The sequence below is a fragment of the Poecile atricapillus genome, chromosome W, assembly GCF_030490865.1.
Source record: "Poecile atricapillus isolate bPoeAtr1 chromosome W, bPoeAtr1.hap1, whole genome shotgun sequence".
Lineage (NCBI taxonomy): Eukaryota > Metazoa > Chordata > Aves > Passeriformes > Paridae > Poecile > Poecile atricapillus.
The window spans coordinates 37,554,569-37,569,826 of NC_081288.1; the positions used below are offsets into that span (position 1 = coordinate 37,554,569).

The 15,258-nt window shown below is 35.4% G+C and overlaps 1 protein-coding gene across 1 annotated transcript in view; it reads right to left on the reverse strand.

The window, feature by feature from the left end:
* The window catches only part of PTPRQ (protein tyrosine phosphatase receptor type Q), a 100,373-nt gene that overhangs the window by 12,402 nt on the left and 72,713 nt on the right, over positions 1–15,258 (reverse strand). The window contains exons 34-38 of the mRNA XM_058863363.1: positions 14,299–14,398; positions 13,403–13,531; positions 5,885–5,911; positions 5,137–5,218; positions 633–723 (exon numbers count right to left, since the gene is read on the reverse strand). Coding sequence (XP_058719346.1) covers positions 633–723; positions 5,137–5,218; positions 5,885–5,911; positions 13,403–13,531; positions 14,299–14,398 — 429 coding nt within the window. The remainder of the gene's footprint in view (positions 1–632; positions 724–5,136; positions 5,219–5,884; positions 5,912–13,402; positions 13,532–14,298; positions 14,399–15,258) is intronic.

Below are 15,258 nucleotides of genomic sequence, written 5' to 3' on the forward strand. Positions count from 1 at the left end.
TATTAACCCAGGAATGCCATGCACTCCATCTCACATCACAGCTAATGCCTAAAATAATAATGACATTTCTTGTCTTATTAACTGAAAAATGAAGCAGTGTTGAGTATAGAGAGACAGACTCCTGTCTCCTGTGATAATATCTAGCCTGGGCTTATAAGTTATCATACAGCCACTCTGATCTTCTGTGGAACCTTTGTAGCACATGTACACATATCCACAAGAAAGCATATCCAGACTCCTGAGGTAGCTGAATGCACAAACATGTGGATTTTATATGTTTAAAAAATTGCTTCTTACTAAAGGTGGAAAAAAACCAATGAGGAAGAATTTTAAAGCATTTGCTACATGGCTTGAATTACAAAGCCAAGAAACTATTGAGGCTACAGTTTCTTGCACCTGCATATTAAAGCTTGTGAGAGCAAGTTGAAAGCTACTTGCAAATAAAACTGTCTTAAAAAAAACCCCACAAAGTAAAGACGGATTACTTGACAGAAAATTATTTCATAATGTGGACATGATTGTACTGCTATTTCAAAGACAGATCAAACACAAAACCACTTGCATTCCAAATATCTGTTACACTATTGAAAGTAAAGGGCAAAACGGAGGAATTGGTCAGTGAACACACGTACATGGCTTTATGTTTGGGAAACGATTCTTAGACCTGTTCCAAGGCAGATCAGCATCCGTTGAAGCAAGGTCCTCGAGAAACTTGGGAAGCTCCTGTAGAGGAATAAATGATTGTTGAAAAAGTTTTCCACTTGAAATTAAAATATGACACAATCATCCAGTAAGAAGAAAGACTCTACAGTTCTGCAACTGTGTATTTCTAAGAACAGCTGGGAGAATTACAGTTTCCCACCTTACTGTCAACCCCAGTTACACCAGCGATGTTAGATGCAGCACTGCACACAATGCTGTCAGCTTGAACAATTAGGCTTACATGAACTTTCACCTTTAAAAGCCTGGATAAAGTCAGTCTACCACCTTTTTCAGTTTTCTGGTTTTTTTTCATGAAGTCACATGCGTGGTTACCAAGCCTTACTGACTCGGACTTAGTCTTGAATAATGCCTTTTCCTGACTCTTGTAGCTTGGGAGAGTTTGTAGTACAGCATGAGAACTGATGAGAATTTAATTAAGTTGAGACAACTGGCAATTAGTTATTGTTCATAGGACTGTTTGTGAGAGGGGTGGGAAGAGTTATTTTGGGTTGTACTGCAGTTTCATAACTGGCCATTAGTTCTAGTAATGGAGGACAGAGATGGATAAATCATTCATGCTGAGGAACTTATTTGATGGGGATGTTTGTGTGCATAAACAGGTATAATTTACAAAGTTGATTAAAAGAGTGGAGACAACTTCAGAACTTGTTACTGGGGAAAATGTGTTAAAGGGATCTTGGTGTTAAGAAAAGAGAAAATGCAAAAATGCAGAATTCTAAATACATTGTTAACTTCAACAGAATTTTGTTTTGTTTGGCAAATGTTACACACAAGTCTGTTTTTTATATCCATCTATCTAAGCTATAAATTAAGAGGTCTACTTATTGCTTTGAATGAGCTTAATGCAAAATTTTGCTGCTTGTGCAGAGTAATCCCTTCATATTTGTCTTTTAATATTAGCAGTTACTGTCTGCATGGGCTACTTCCAGAAGTTAGCCAGACAGCCTTACTATCAGGCTCAGTATTATGTCCTTTTGCCCAGGTATTTGAGACAGTCTGTCTTTTATGAATAAAGTTTAATGGGAATCTCCTAGCAAATAAATAAATAAGTAAATGAGAGGGGTAATGAAAAATGGAAAACCAGGTCTGTTTTATCACAGTGCTTTTCTTTCATTGTTAATTCAAGTATTTTGTCAGCCTGGTGTGTAAAACACAATTAAAGCTGGAGATGTTAAAATTCCTCTCATTCAGAAAGCCGAAACTCTCCCGCAAAGTTTCTGTCATTTAATATTTACATGAAGGAAGGACACACACAAAAGGCCTATTTTGAATTTTGCAAGTGTTTTGGGCCATGGAATCCCATATCATGTGAACTTTAACTTGTCTCATTTGCCTCACTCCTCTGATTTTTAACTTGCCAGTTAACTTCTGTAGAAGTAGCGGCATTATGCAGCACTTTATAGTAGAGAGGAAATAGAGAAGCAGATATTGTTATTTTCATAATGAGACTTCCATAACTGAACAATGCTAAAAAGCCTTGTACCAATTCTCTGCATTAGTAGGGATTTCAGTCTTATCTATTATTTTTAGATTTGGGGAAAGACTATTTGTGTTCCCAGACTCAGTAACAACTTGTCACTGAAATCATATTTCTTTGCAAACTCAAAACTTTGAAATAAACAATTTGCATTTTATTTACTGTAGTACTTCTGTGACACTGGTGACACTTTGAAGGATTTTTTTTTATTATTATTCATGAGCAGAACTTATAAAAAAACAAGTATTATACAAGCATTCCTGTTTTAGTAATTTGCCAGTTACTAGAAATCATAAGTTCCCAAATGTATTGAGAGATGCAGGAATCAGCTGAAAGGCTGGAAGGTTGAATAGCAGTGAGGTGACACCCATTATCATTTACTTTGTGTCCCTGTGACTTCTTTAAACTTGTCTTTTCTGACAAGAAATGGATCCAGGTCCGTTCTGAGGTCCTGATTCCCTTCTCATCACATTTACCCGCAGGCCATGTTCACATGTGAACTGAGACTGACCCCTGAAGATGTCCCAGCACTGCAGTTTGGTTAGTCAAGAAGATTAGATGAAACTGGGAATGTCCATGGATTACAAGAGTAAGTGAAATTACAAGAGTAAGGGAAGACTCACTCACATTTATGCTGGAAAACTCCAAACCGTATTTGTTGTGCACAAGCTGCCTATTATTATAAATTATATTTATAATATAATAATAATATATTTAAATATAAATTATTATTGTAAATTATCCCTAGAATACTTTACCTACCAAAGCATATCTTGGAATTGTCCAGGAAGACTGCTAGGTGAAACAGTTCAAATACAACACAGGGAATATACTAGCAGTTTATCTGTGTAAATTATTATATTCTCATATTCTGTTCCTGGTAAACTTGAATTTACTCATCCAGAGACAGACTGAGAGAGCCCAAGCAAGCTCAGCACTATGCTTTTCATAGAACCATAGAACAGTTTGAGTTGGAAGGGACATTAACATAATTTAGTTTAACCCCATGTTGCCATGGGCAGGGACATCTTCCACTACATGTGACAGCTCAAAGCCCCATCCAGCCTAGCTTTGGACACTTCTAGGGATAGGACATTCACAGCTTCTGTGGCAGCCCATTCCATTGTTTCACCGCTTAGTTATGTGCTTCAGATACAGGTTTGCATCATGTTCAAGGGTTTATGCCTTGAGCTGATCTTTCCTACACACACTGAAAGACCCTCAAGTCATTTATGTAAAAGTAGAATTATGCATGTCGATAAAATCAGTGCAGATGATCTGCTTGCTTATTGGGTGCATTGCCTGTTCCTGAGAATTGCCATTACCAATGTAATTTCAAATATGTTGTCAATCCTATTTATCTGTTAAGACATGTGCTGCAAATAATATAGATACACTCAGATTGAGGGACTGAACCTACTTTGAAATTCTGCCTGCCCTTGGGACAAGATGTCTGGGAAGATATCACTACATTCTGAAACATGGAAGTTGAACCTCAGAGAGAAAAAAGACTGAAAACCTAAATGACATAAAACTGTCTATTATAGGTTGAGTACATAAATGGTTTTAAGGAGACCTCGGCTTCTTGTATTTCTCTAAATTTTAAGCAGATTGCAAAGATTTTAGTTTGATGAAACACTATTGTTTAAGACATTACAATGCTGTAAGGCTTAGCTAATGTGGGGCATGCCTAAAGAAAGTAATACTAAAGACTTTCTAGTAATGAATGTTAATATGTGAAAGTGTTATCGATAGTAAAACTTTTCATCTGTTCAGTCATGTATAGTCTAATCATTCTTGCTCAAGTGAAATAAACCTTCTGGTTTTAGGGAAAAAAAAATATTCTTACTTTATTGCTCTGAGAATTTTATGGTGCTTTTTATTATTAAATCCAGACCAATTTTACCTAATGAGCATAACAATAAAACCTGTAGGAAATACCATTAATCTTTATACACTTTTGTTAGTGTTCCCTTGGAAACTGAAATACTATAATCTAGCAAAAGAAAAGCCAGTTGTTAAGTCTTCATTTTTGTTAATCCAACTGTAAATTATTCATGGTAAATTTATAAATCCAAAATAATAAAGTCAGTGGACACTGACAAATTATTTTTGGGCAAATGACTGTATGTGTTAAGATAATGATGATAAAGATTCTGAAATAACAAGAAGTTATTGTTGAGGAAAAAATATGATAGCCATAAAATATTACTTAATTAAAATAGTGAAAACTTTAAGATTTAAATTTGAAACTATACATGCATTATATTATCTGTAATGTATATTTTGAGAATTAGGCTCTTTTCAGAAAGACAGGCTTGTTGTGTTCATCTGCTTATGTAAGGAAATGGAGGCTGTTCACATGGAAGCTATTCTCAAGAGCATAAGAAATATGACCTATAACTTGTAGAGGAACAAAAACCAAAGTACCACGTGCAAACCTTTGACTTTCTGCACCAAACTCTATGAAAGAAAAACATTTCTGAGTTTCATGGTAGTATGACTGAGACCTGAAAATTTTACCGAATGGACATTAACTCTGCTTTTGGAGTTATCATCACTCAGGAAAACAAACACATTTATAGCAGTTAAAAATATGTATATATTTTAGAAAACTGTAAATAACTTGTTCCTAGGTAATCTACATATGCAACAATACATATGTAAAAGCATAAATATGGTGGTCTTGAAATGTTGGAGAATTAAGAAGATCATCTCTGGCTGACACTAAGGTGAATAATTCTGACCAGGTTGTAGTATAGACTGCAGAATCCAAATCAGTGTACTGTTACTTTCTAAACAATCAACCTGGTAATTGGGTATTGATTATCAAGGCCAGAGTCCTTCATGGCCTTGTCTGCTTAAAATGGACATGAAATGTGACACATGAAACGACTGAAGGTCTTGCGATGTTGTGACAACTGCTAGCAACATACCGAAAATTCTTCCTGAAACTTTAGGTTGTTGTTTGTGCAAAGCTCTTCAACATGTTGTAAAAAGGATTTCTTGCTTATTGGCCTGAAGGTAAAGACAGAAGAATTAGAAACCCATAGGGAATATCTTTGTCATTCTTTTTATTTAACTGTAGTTTATTAATGAACAATATTTTCCACTTCAATGGAAATTGACGCTTAAAGGCAGAAAATTATGAATTGCTTACAGCATGCTTATTTGATTTCTCTTTAATCACTTAAAAGAGAAACATTTCACCCCCTTGTTGTTCCTCCTCACAAAATGTTTAATGTTGCTAATGTTAACAGTACTAAACCTATGATTGTTTTTATAGGTAACAGCATTTCAAGGCAAGGTTTTGACATTAAAGTAAATTTGTAAACTTATTATTGCATTCTAAGGTACATAATATTTCTTTGTCAGACAGAAAACATTTTTACACATTGCAAGGTTTTAGACGTATAAAATATTGCAGTGACCTCATTCTCATAATGACATGGTTTTTAAATCCTGAGGAGTTTAAATAACCCTGTATTACTTCCCAAGCTAAAACACAGACATGCAGGCTTCACCCCAGAGAGAGAGAAAGCATTTCTCCAGTTACCATGCAATTAGTCATGCTTTTATGATTTATACGCAGCTTGGAGATTTTTTTTCTAATAAACATAGAGGAGGGAACCACACATTGAGACTCACTGATGAACACAACATAAAAATCTTTAGTAAACTTACTTGATAGATTTTCTATAACTAAGTAACCTGAAACAGAGATTTTTGTTAAATGTAGCAAGCTGAGAGTTAACCAATATTGTGCAATTTAATAGGTTCTAGATTAAATATCATGTACTTAGAGATTGGTTTCCCTTATGGATTCAAACTCAGATACCTTGGGTGATTGTCTTTATAAGTTTTTATCTCAGGTATCAGCAGATATGTGTCACATAGTTACAGTCTCTATCATTTTCTTTAGATCACTTTACAGTGCTCTGGGCCCATATGGCCCTGGGAAACCCATGCTTGCTGCACACCACTACATACACATTGACAGGCTTCATTTTGCATTCTTTACCCAATATCATTCTTCCAAGTTCCATTTCAGAGCATCAGGGTAGGATCAACCTGACTAAACACAGACACCTATTTCTTAGCTACTCTAGATTTCCTTTATAATCAATGAAGAAAAATAGCAGTAACTTCACCTCATTTGAAGCAGGTATCTAAAATGAGTCACAGATGAATCATGATACTGGTATGCCTCTACAGAAACCACAGCTGTGGTTGTTTTTCTAAAGATTTTAAAAATTAGTGTCCTGTTTTTATCTTCATTTCTCACATGTTCACGGCTATTTCTGTGTATGTCAATTTTAAAAACTGTGATACATATTAGGTGTCTCACAGCAGGTCTCATGAAGATGGTACAGGAGCATCTATACTCAGAGGACTTTCAGAAGGCCTTGAAACTTGGTCACAATTGCATTTCTAAATGGATTTAGAAACCAAATTTCAAGCACTCAGACTCGGAAAGCTTGTTTAAAGGACCAAGTTAAAAAGTTTGTAGTAATTCAATTTAAAAGGTAACCCATTCCTTCAAAAAACTCTAAGTACCCCTTTTATGTGTCTGTTTTTCCAAATATACATTCTTACAGAAAATATTACAAAAAGTATTCTATAATACAAATTTCTACTGTATTGCTGTAATAGTTTTTGTAGAAAAAGAAAAAATTGTTTTAAAAAGAGTTGGTTTATGAAATTATTCTTAATTATTAAATTTTTAACTGAGATGATAAAATGAGATTAATACAATTGTTGAATAATTTATTATTGAGCATCAGAGAAGTTAATTTCAAAGCTACTAAGGATGCCTTTGTGGTACATACCTTTTTAGAACAGTTATCCTAAAACAAAGGTAACTAGCTATGAAAACCTCACTGGATCAGTCTCACTGGAGTCACACGTATTCACAGAAATAAAGGGACTTACTAAGGACAGCTGAAGGACAGCTTCAGAGTGAAAAAGAGAGCAATAAGATAAGAAAGCATGCCACTCTATTTATTCAGAATGTTTAGACATGTAGCTTGTGCTTATTGTATCACATAAGTTTGTGTTATGTGGCACATGAAACTGCCTTCTAGTAATACTGGCAACATGATAGAACTAAAGTTTTCTAACAAACAAAGGATTTTTAATAGCTGTACCAAAGTACTGCACACAAATATATATTTGTCTTTGACTAGAACATAAAATTTTCCCAGGCTTTTTTTCAGGTAAAAATTATAAGTAGACTGAAGGGAAGTTACACTTCTTTTTTCTTTGAGTTCTCCTATCTTCACCACAGAACAACAGAAAAAAATCATGTCCCAGTTGACATTCCAGTAATTTTCCAAATACTCTCCTTTCAAATTTTTACCAGTGAGGGGCTTATTGCACATAATTTGCAGTAATAAAATGCAGTTTGGTTATTAGGGAATAAAAATTACTTCTGTGCTGTACATAAGCAATGCAGGTAGGCCATTTAGTGTTTCAGTGCTGAAGATACATGGATCCAATCATGTAAGTTTTTTTAAGCAAAGCATCTGAGGGTTGACACTTTAACCTATCTGTAGGAGTTTAAGATTTTTAGAACTACTGAACTGTCAGATTTCTGTTAGTAGCAAGTGCACACAGCAGTGGCTTGGTAGCTCAGAAAATAAGATGATTAAAGTGCTTAAAGGAAAGATAATGTCTAAGTTGTCTAACTGTGGCAAAGATGTTGGCTTTGTTGTGTAAGGATTTTCAGAAGGGATGAATTTTGTGTTCTCAGTAAAGACTTGCAGCAATTCTCTGTTTCAGCATCCTTAGGCTTAAAAAAATAGTAGTTTTTCTACATTTCTTGAATTGGAATACACAGTAAAAATCTTACAGTGTTTTGTCCATGAACAAATACTCATCTATCTGTAATATGGTCCTCCACATTTCCCTGTGTTTTGTGTAAAACTTAAAAATATTAATATCAGTACATATTAATGATCACAACTTAGAATCGAGCCATGAAGTTGAAAATTTCCCTATTTCAGCTGGACCATTTCAGATTTCCACTTGTCTGGCTTTGAAATGAGGAAAGAAAAACATTCTTTAAGATAAAAAATGCTTTATAGCCTTAAATCTGATTTTCTTTTAAAACAGTGTATTGTTTCATGTGTGGACTTTTTTTGAAGACTATCAAAAATCTGAATCCAACTCAGATTACTTATGATAGAGCTAGAAAGAAGCCATTTATTTGTTTTGGCAGTGATAACTGAAGACATATTGTCACACAGACTCAGCTTTCTCTCTGGGTCAATCATCTGAAATCTACAGGGAATTAAAACTTCATCCAACCAGAAAACTACAGAAATTACTATGTAGGCAAAAGGCTTAACTCATAAGCACCACTCTCACTTCCTAGGACCAACAGAGGAACTAATTTTTAACAAGTTATTTGAGAGCAATATTAAGCTTAACCCTTCCTACATATTAAAGGCCTAAGGAAAGAGAATACATGGTCACTTCTTCCATTGTACCAGGACACAAAGATTTATAAACCTTGTTCACCTGGAACACAAACTTCAGGAAGCCTATTTTTGATAGCTGACTACTAAAGGGAGACTTGAAGAAAAAGGCAAGGCAGAAGCCATGCCTATCCCTACTCAAAGGAAGACAGGTCTGTCTACACAAGGAAAGTATCAGGCTGGTGTATAGAAATGTGTCTGCAAAATTGTTACCTCAAATATAGACACCTACTAAATGTATATAGGACAGATAAGATCAGACAATCATTTTTTATATAATACTTTTCCATAATCATTCTGATATTTGCAGGGCCTATATTAGCTGTAATACAGAAATATTTCTTCTGACCCCACTTTCTTTACAAGCTGTTTCACATAGAGTGGAAAAAAAAGCCTCAAATGATCAACCACAAGGTTCAATTTCTCAAGAAAAGATTTAAAAAAACCAGGCATCTAAATGGCTTTATCCTTGCTGTGGAAACCACTGCAAAATTAGGGTGCCAGAGAGGTTGTCTCCTAGGTAAGCACCTGAAACAGGGAAGAGCGGTATCTCCCCAAACCTGGTTCACACTGAAAATTTAGGGACAGAATTTATTCACAGAAGACTAGTGTTTGCTTTGAAGAGTGACTTGGCAAACCCTGTGCACCTGTTGTAAATAAGGCAAGTAATGAGAGCATCCAGTATATGTGTATTGAGTGTGCTTAATGAAACAGTGTTTAATCCAGTTCTGATTGATGAGTTATATATGTTTTGAACAAGGTCGTTTTTTACTGTTGTCTCACCCCATCTCTACTGTCATGGAATGAAATGTATGTCCCAAACATTCAAAATTAACATTTTGGATTCATAAAGAACATCTCATTTTCCACTAAATCCAGTAGGACTTAACTCCCTGCATGCCCTCTGATGCTACATCCAATTGATCAAATGCTTAACAAAGACTAGTTGAGCGTGAGTATGTATGTACTAGCTAGTATTAGTAATTTTAGCCACTGAAGTTTGTCAATAATGTCTTTGCGATTTTTAATTATGTTAAAAGACTACTACTGGAACTGGGATTTTCCTTTTATTTCCTGGTCAAAAAAAAAAAAAGTTACCCACAAAAAAGTTTCCAAGTTGTCCAAATAGAATGCTTGGCACTTTGAAATTTCTCTTTTCCTACTCAAATTAACTTTTGTAGTGCAAAATACTTCATATTAAAAAAAGTTATAAAAATGTGTAAAATATGTTTTGATTAACCTACACTGAACACTGGCTGAGCTTCAAGCTGTTGAATTTTTGATCTAAAATGATGAAAAGTATTTCTCATCATACTCATATAGAACAGAATTTTTTTTCTAATTTATTGTTTTTCTCATGAGATACCAGCTGCAAAAATTTTCTGAGAATATGAGCCAAGATCATAAGCCATGATCCACTAAGTATTAGAGAATGTCTGAAGAGACAATGGATGAAAGACAGGCAAGAAGGATCTCATGGAGCAGGCTAGAGCATTTTGATTCTGTGGATGAACTCTGTCAGATGCAAGTGTGTGCCTTTATTGATTTATAGTAGCTAAATAATATAATGTCAGAGTAGTGACAAAACCCCCTGTTTTCCAAAATACCCTCTTGAAATGAGCACTGAATAGGATGATTCCTATTCAGTGGAAGAGGGAATAGCTCTATATTGTTCTGTTTTCACCCAGGATTTTCACACAAACTACCCATTGCCCTTTCAGGGTAGGAAGCTGGACCAGATTTCAGTCGATTTATTGCTATCTGAAAAATACAAACATACCAGTCTGGTAAAGGGATCTGCCCATCTCTTCCCTCCTCATACACTTGCAAAAGCCACAAACTGAGACACAGCAAGCATTGCAAACACAGCTGAGACAGCTTCCTAAATGTGGCCAGTGTACACTGGGCAGATGTAGTGATGCCCATTCCAAATGCATGGGAAATTTATGAAGGTTAGACTGGAGTCATCAACATTAAATACTAGAATTAAACATGCTAACATGTCACTGCTTTAACCACAAATCATGAGAATGACAGGGTCAACACAAGAACTGGGACTGGGATTGAGTTCAGCATAGCTTCTCCCCAGTGGTAACATGTACAAAAGTTCTTTCATGGTGCAACTGTGGAAGTCTAAAAACAGGAAATAAAAACATTTTAGTCATTAGGTTTTGTGGTAAGCTGCCTTGGGACATTCTGCCATGTTTCTGCCAGCTCCCTGATAGAACCCATCATTACCAGGAAGGATTAACTAAATTAAAGACAGCACTAAAGACACTTAAAATATCCCTTTTGGCCATTGACTTTACCAGAACAGATTATTACACATAGTGAAAGGTTCTTTAAGGTTTAAAAACAAAACAAAAAAAGCCAAAATAAACTAAAAAAATTTTAACAGATAAAGGACATCCTGCCCCTCATTACTATATGTATGTTATCTAGGAGAGTACCCTGGGACATTTTCTATCTTCCAGATGAAAAGATGTCATGAATTCTGTCCTGAGGAGCTCTCACTTAGTGCCTGCTCTTCAACAGTTTGTCATAATGTTCAACAAAGGACCTGGCCAAGGAGCCTGCTGTAGCTTTAGTGCTTTTAGGTTTGAAAAATAATGATCCAAAATTTTAACAGCTGAGTCCTGTACCTTACAGCGACAGAAGTAGAAATTCTTTGCTTTTGGCCATTAAAGGACAGTTGGAAGGAGGGAAGAGAAAAAGACAGATGAAAGGACATGAAAAAATTGCAAACCAAAATGTGAGATTGACTCATTAAAATAAGAGTGATGTAACTAAAACTGCTGAAGAATTGCTCAGTAAAGGTCTTGCTGTGCATAAATCACATAATGAAGTGTACAGAAGTATGAAATATCATTGTTTTGAATTACTGTTTAGCATTTGAGACTGTAAGAATTAAAAATACACAAAACTTAGACAGAAAAGTGGCAGAATGGTATCTGCAAACCAACAAAGGATTTCACTGCATGGATATGTTGCTGATATTGTAGGGGCATAGTATGAAACAGCTACAGTGTGAGTACAAAAGACAGTTGAGGAAAAAAAGTAATTTCTCTGAAGTATATATATCATAACTTCCAAAAGAAAGAAACAGCAAGTTTCTTATAACATATTTACACTACCTTTGTTTCATATATCAGGGCTATATTGCCATAGTGTTTTATGATTTCCATTTAAAAATTACCCTGATTTATTTCAAAATAGTTGTGGAACTCCTATAACTCAACATTAGGGACTGAAAATAAAGCCAGTTTCACAATGAAGAATACTATTGTTTGTCATTAGAATATCTGCGAAGATTGACATTTCATTTTGATTAATTATATCATTCAATATAGTATGATAACACACAGGTTAAGAGAATAGAATGGAAAACACACCATGTCACTTCAAAAATACAAAAACTTACTGGATGACAAAAATCTCCTTGCGTCTAAAGAAAAATGAAGAGTATCTGGAAGTAAAATCCATTAACACTTTAGTACATAAACAACATTAGTACGATTCTTATTCAGCTAACAATGTGGAAACAAGGTAGTTTAGAAAATCCATCAGGATCACTTATCTGAGGCACAGTTACCACAGTGCACTGGCAGTGGTTCTGCCTTCAGAGGACTCTTTGCACTGTTATTAGCAGGTACTAAATTCTGCTATCTGAACAAGTGCTCCACACAGGACATAGCCAAGCCCTTTTGGCAATGAGTTCCAGATGATTCCCAGTATGTTTTCTCATCTGTTACAAGCAGCCATTCTTGTGTGCTCTATTTTGAACAGGTTTGTGCATGCAATCAACTTACTCTGTACCACACACAGACATACACAAAAACCCCAGGTCAACAGCTACAACCTTTTATCTTTCAGCTATTCCTAGTCTGCAACAGTAGGATATTTGGCTACTAGGGCAAGACTATTTTAGGCTTCTCATCTTTAAGGAGGCTGCCTACCACAGTGTTTAATCTGTGACACAGCAGGGAAAATACAGGCAGGTGAAGAATGTTCACAAATATTTCTAACACAGTTGGATGTCACATATTATTGATAATCACCATTATATTTATTTGTTGAATAGTAACAATATTTCTGACAGTCAAAAAGCAGTTCTCCCCATAAAAATCTGTGTCAAGATTTCTTGTCAGATACAAATTACGAATTGCTGCATGCACCTTAAATGAGTTGATGTTAGGACAGCCAGTGTGCTGAACTCCACAGAAACCCAGATGTTATGCCAATCCCCTTTTTTAAAAAAGACAAATGCTTTAAAAATGTCAATTAAACAATGACAGATTTGTTCTTGAGCTAGTTGATTTGTTCTTGAATGAGTTGATAGGGACTTCTAGGAGTCTGGCTTTTTCAGAAAGCTAGTGAAAATTTGCAGCCTACACAAAAAATCGGGCCATTAAAAAAAACTCAGAAAAAACTTTAGAAAAACAGAAATTCTGCATGTTTAAAATATGTAGCCCTTCTTTGGCTAACACAATTAAGCAGTGATTTGCACTTGGTTTTTTATCTTGTTGTAAAAAGAGCTTAAGATTAAGTGATTTTCTAAAAGCTAGTGAGAAGTGTCTTGAGGATGGAGGTCATTCTTTGAAAAAGGATCTCAGTGACCTGTGTAAATAAGAACAGCACAAACACTTCCAAACAAGCAAAGGTCAGAAAGGGGTCATGGCTACAGACCCTTTGGGCTACTGTTTTGCCTAAGTAGTACGCTTACCGTGTAAATCTCTCATCCTTCAGTTCCAGGTCTGCCACTGTGATCAGCTGATCCAGTTTGAATTTAGTGTCTATAATTTCAGCATCCCGTGGGGAGTATGTGCCTCCCTCTTTTTGTTTTTGCCGAATTCTAAATGGAAAGCAATAGTGAAAAATACACATGCAAAAGATATAAGGACACATATGTCAATACTTTGATTTGACAGGCTGAAACTGAAAAATGGTTGCCAGGAATCCTTCCTTGGCCTTTATTCTTGTCTCCCTTTTCACAGTGTAATTTGGTCAAATACTGAATTTACATTGTCTAAAATTCAGAAGAAAGAATCTATATGCTGTACTCTTTTAGTTTTCCTACAAAAATTCTTTGGTAATGCCCGAATAATCCAGCTGAGTAAGAAAAGAACTGATGAATGAGCAAACTAACATCAAGTGTGCAATACACAGCCTGCTTCTTTACATGGACATTTTGTTCACTATTTGAATTTAAACTCAATTTGTATATTTAACTGATAAATTTATTAGGAAGACAGAAGATAGAATTGAGAGTATTTACTTCATACCCAGCTGGAGATAGTATCAGCCATCAAGATCACTACAACCAGCTGGCACTCTGATCTGTCAATACAGAAGTGGCTCTGAAAGGTTAAGAAAAGCTACAACTCTGATCTACCCTCTGGAGAAGTTGGATTCTCTTCTTCTATGGAGGTTACCTTCACTAGACTAAATTCTTTGTGATTCTCTCCCTAAAATTCTACATAAAAACAAATAAAAACCCAAACAAAAATCAAGACATTTTGAAAGTACAGATTAGGTCCACTTATAAGATTGTTTCAACTCTTCTTTAAACCATATTTGAGTGTTTTCAAACATGCTATGTCCAGGATACACAAATCTCACCTTGCAAAAGCATATACTGCAGCCACCAAAAGAACAGCTGAAATTATACACAAAGTAACAGCAAGGACAACTTCTACAGATCTTCCTGTCACTCCTTCACCTGCAACAGAAAGTGGTAAGCTAATATATCACAGATTCTTCAGAACTTTTAAATTTCTGACAGTATGAAATTAGGGAATAATGAAAGACAGACCCTTTTAGTCTCTGTATAACTGCACCCATTTTATGTTGAAGAGCTGCTTCAGAAAGAAAAGTATAACAAAACCAGAAACAGTTTGTGTAAGGGTTCCTAAGCATTGCTGATCTATCCAATACATAATTTTAATACAGCTATATGTGCAGGTGTCACCTGGTGTTTTTTAGTTTAACCTGCTAAACAGATTAAGGTCAGTCTGTACTGCATTAACATCAGGCTGAACACTGGCCTGAGTTCAGCTCCTGCTGTCCCTGTGCAGGACTGCTCCAGCTCCTCAAGTGGAAAGGGAAGAGCACAACTCCAAAGCAATGAGACTTGCAGCTGCCACTTGCAAAATAAAACACGTTATTTTTAGAGTTATTCTAAGGTGCTGAAAGAACTGAACTTCCTGACTAATCTGCCTCACTGACCATTAACTCATGCTCCTGATTTATGTGAGAATTGGTGATATTGTTAGGAATAACCACCAGTAGGTCAAAAGTAATCATAAAGGCCAATATGATAGAAAAGTAAAGGTGTTGGTATTCTAATCAGTCCTTCCAGGTGAGAATGAAAGCTCATTCAGAAACTGATAAACTATTTTGATTAATAGTTTTCAGTTGTCTTTTCGAACTTCTTTAATTCTAAATTTCTGGGACTCATTTACTTTCCCACCCTTCATGTAAACCTGTACCTAAAACAAAACTCATCTTCTTTTTCTCTTAGGCAACAGTGAAAATAAGAGAAGTGAGGGAACACTACTGCTAGTATTGTTCCCTTCTGTT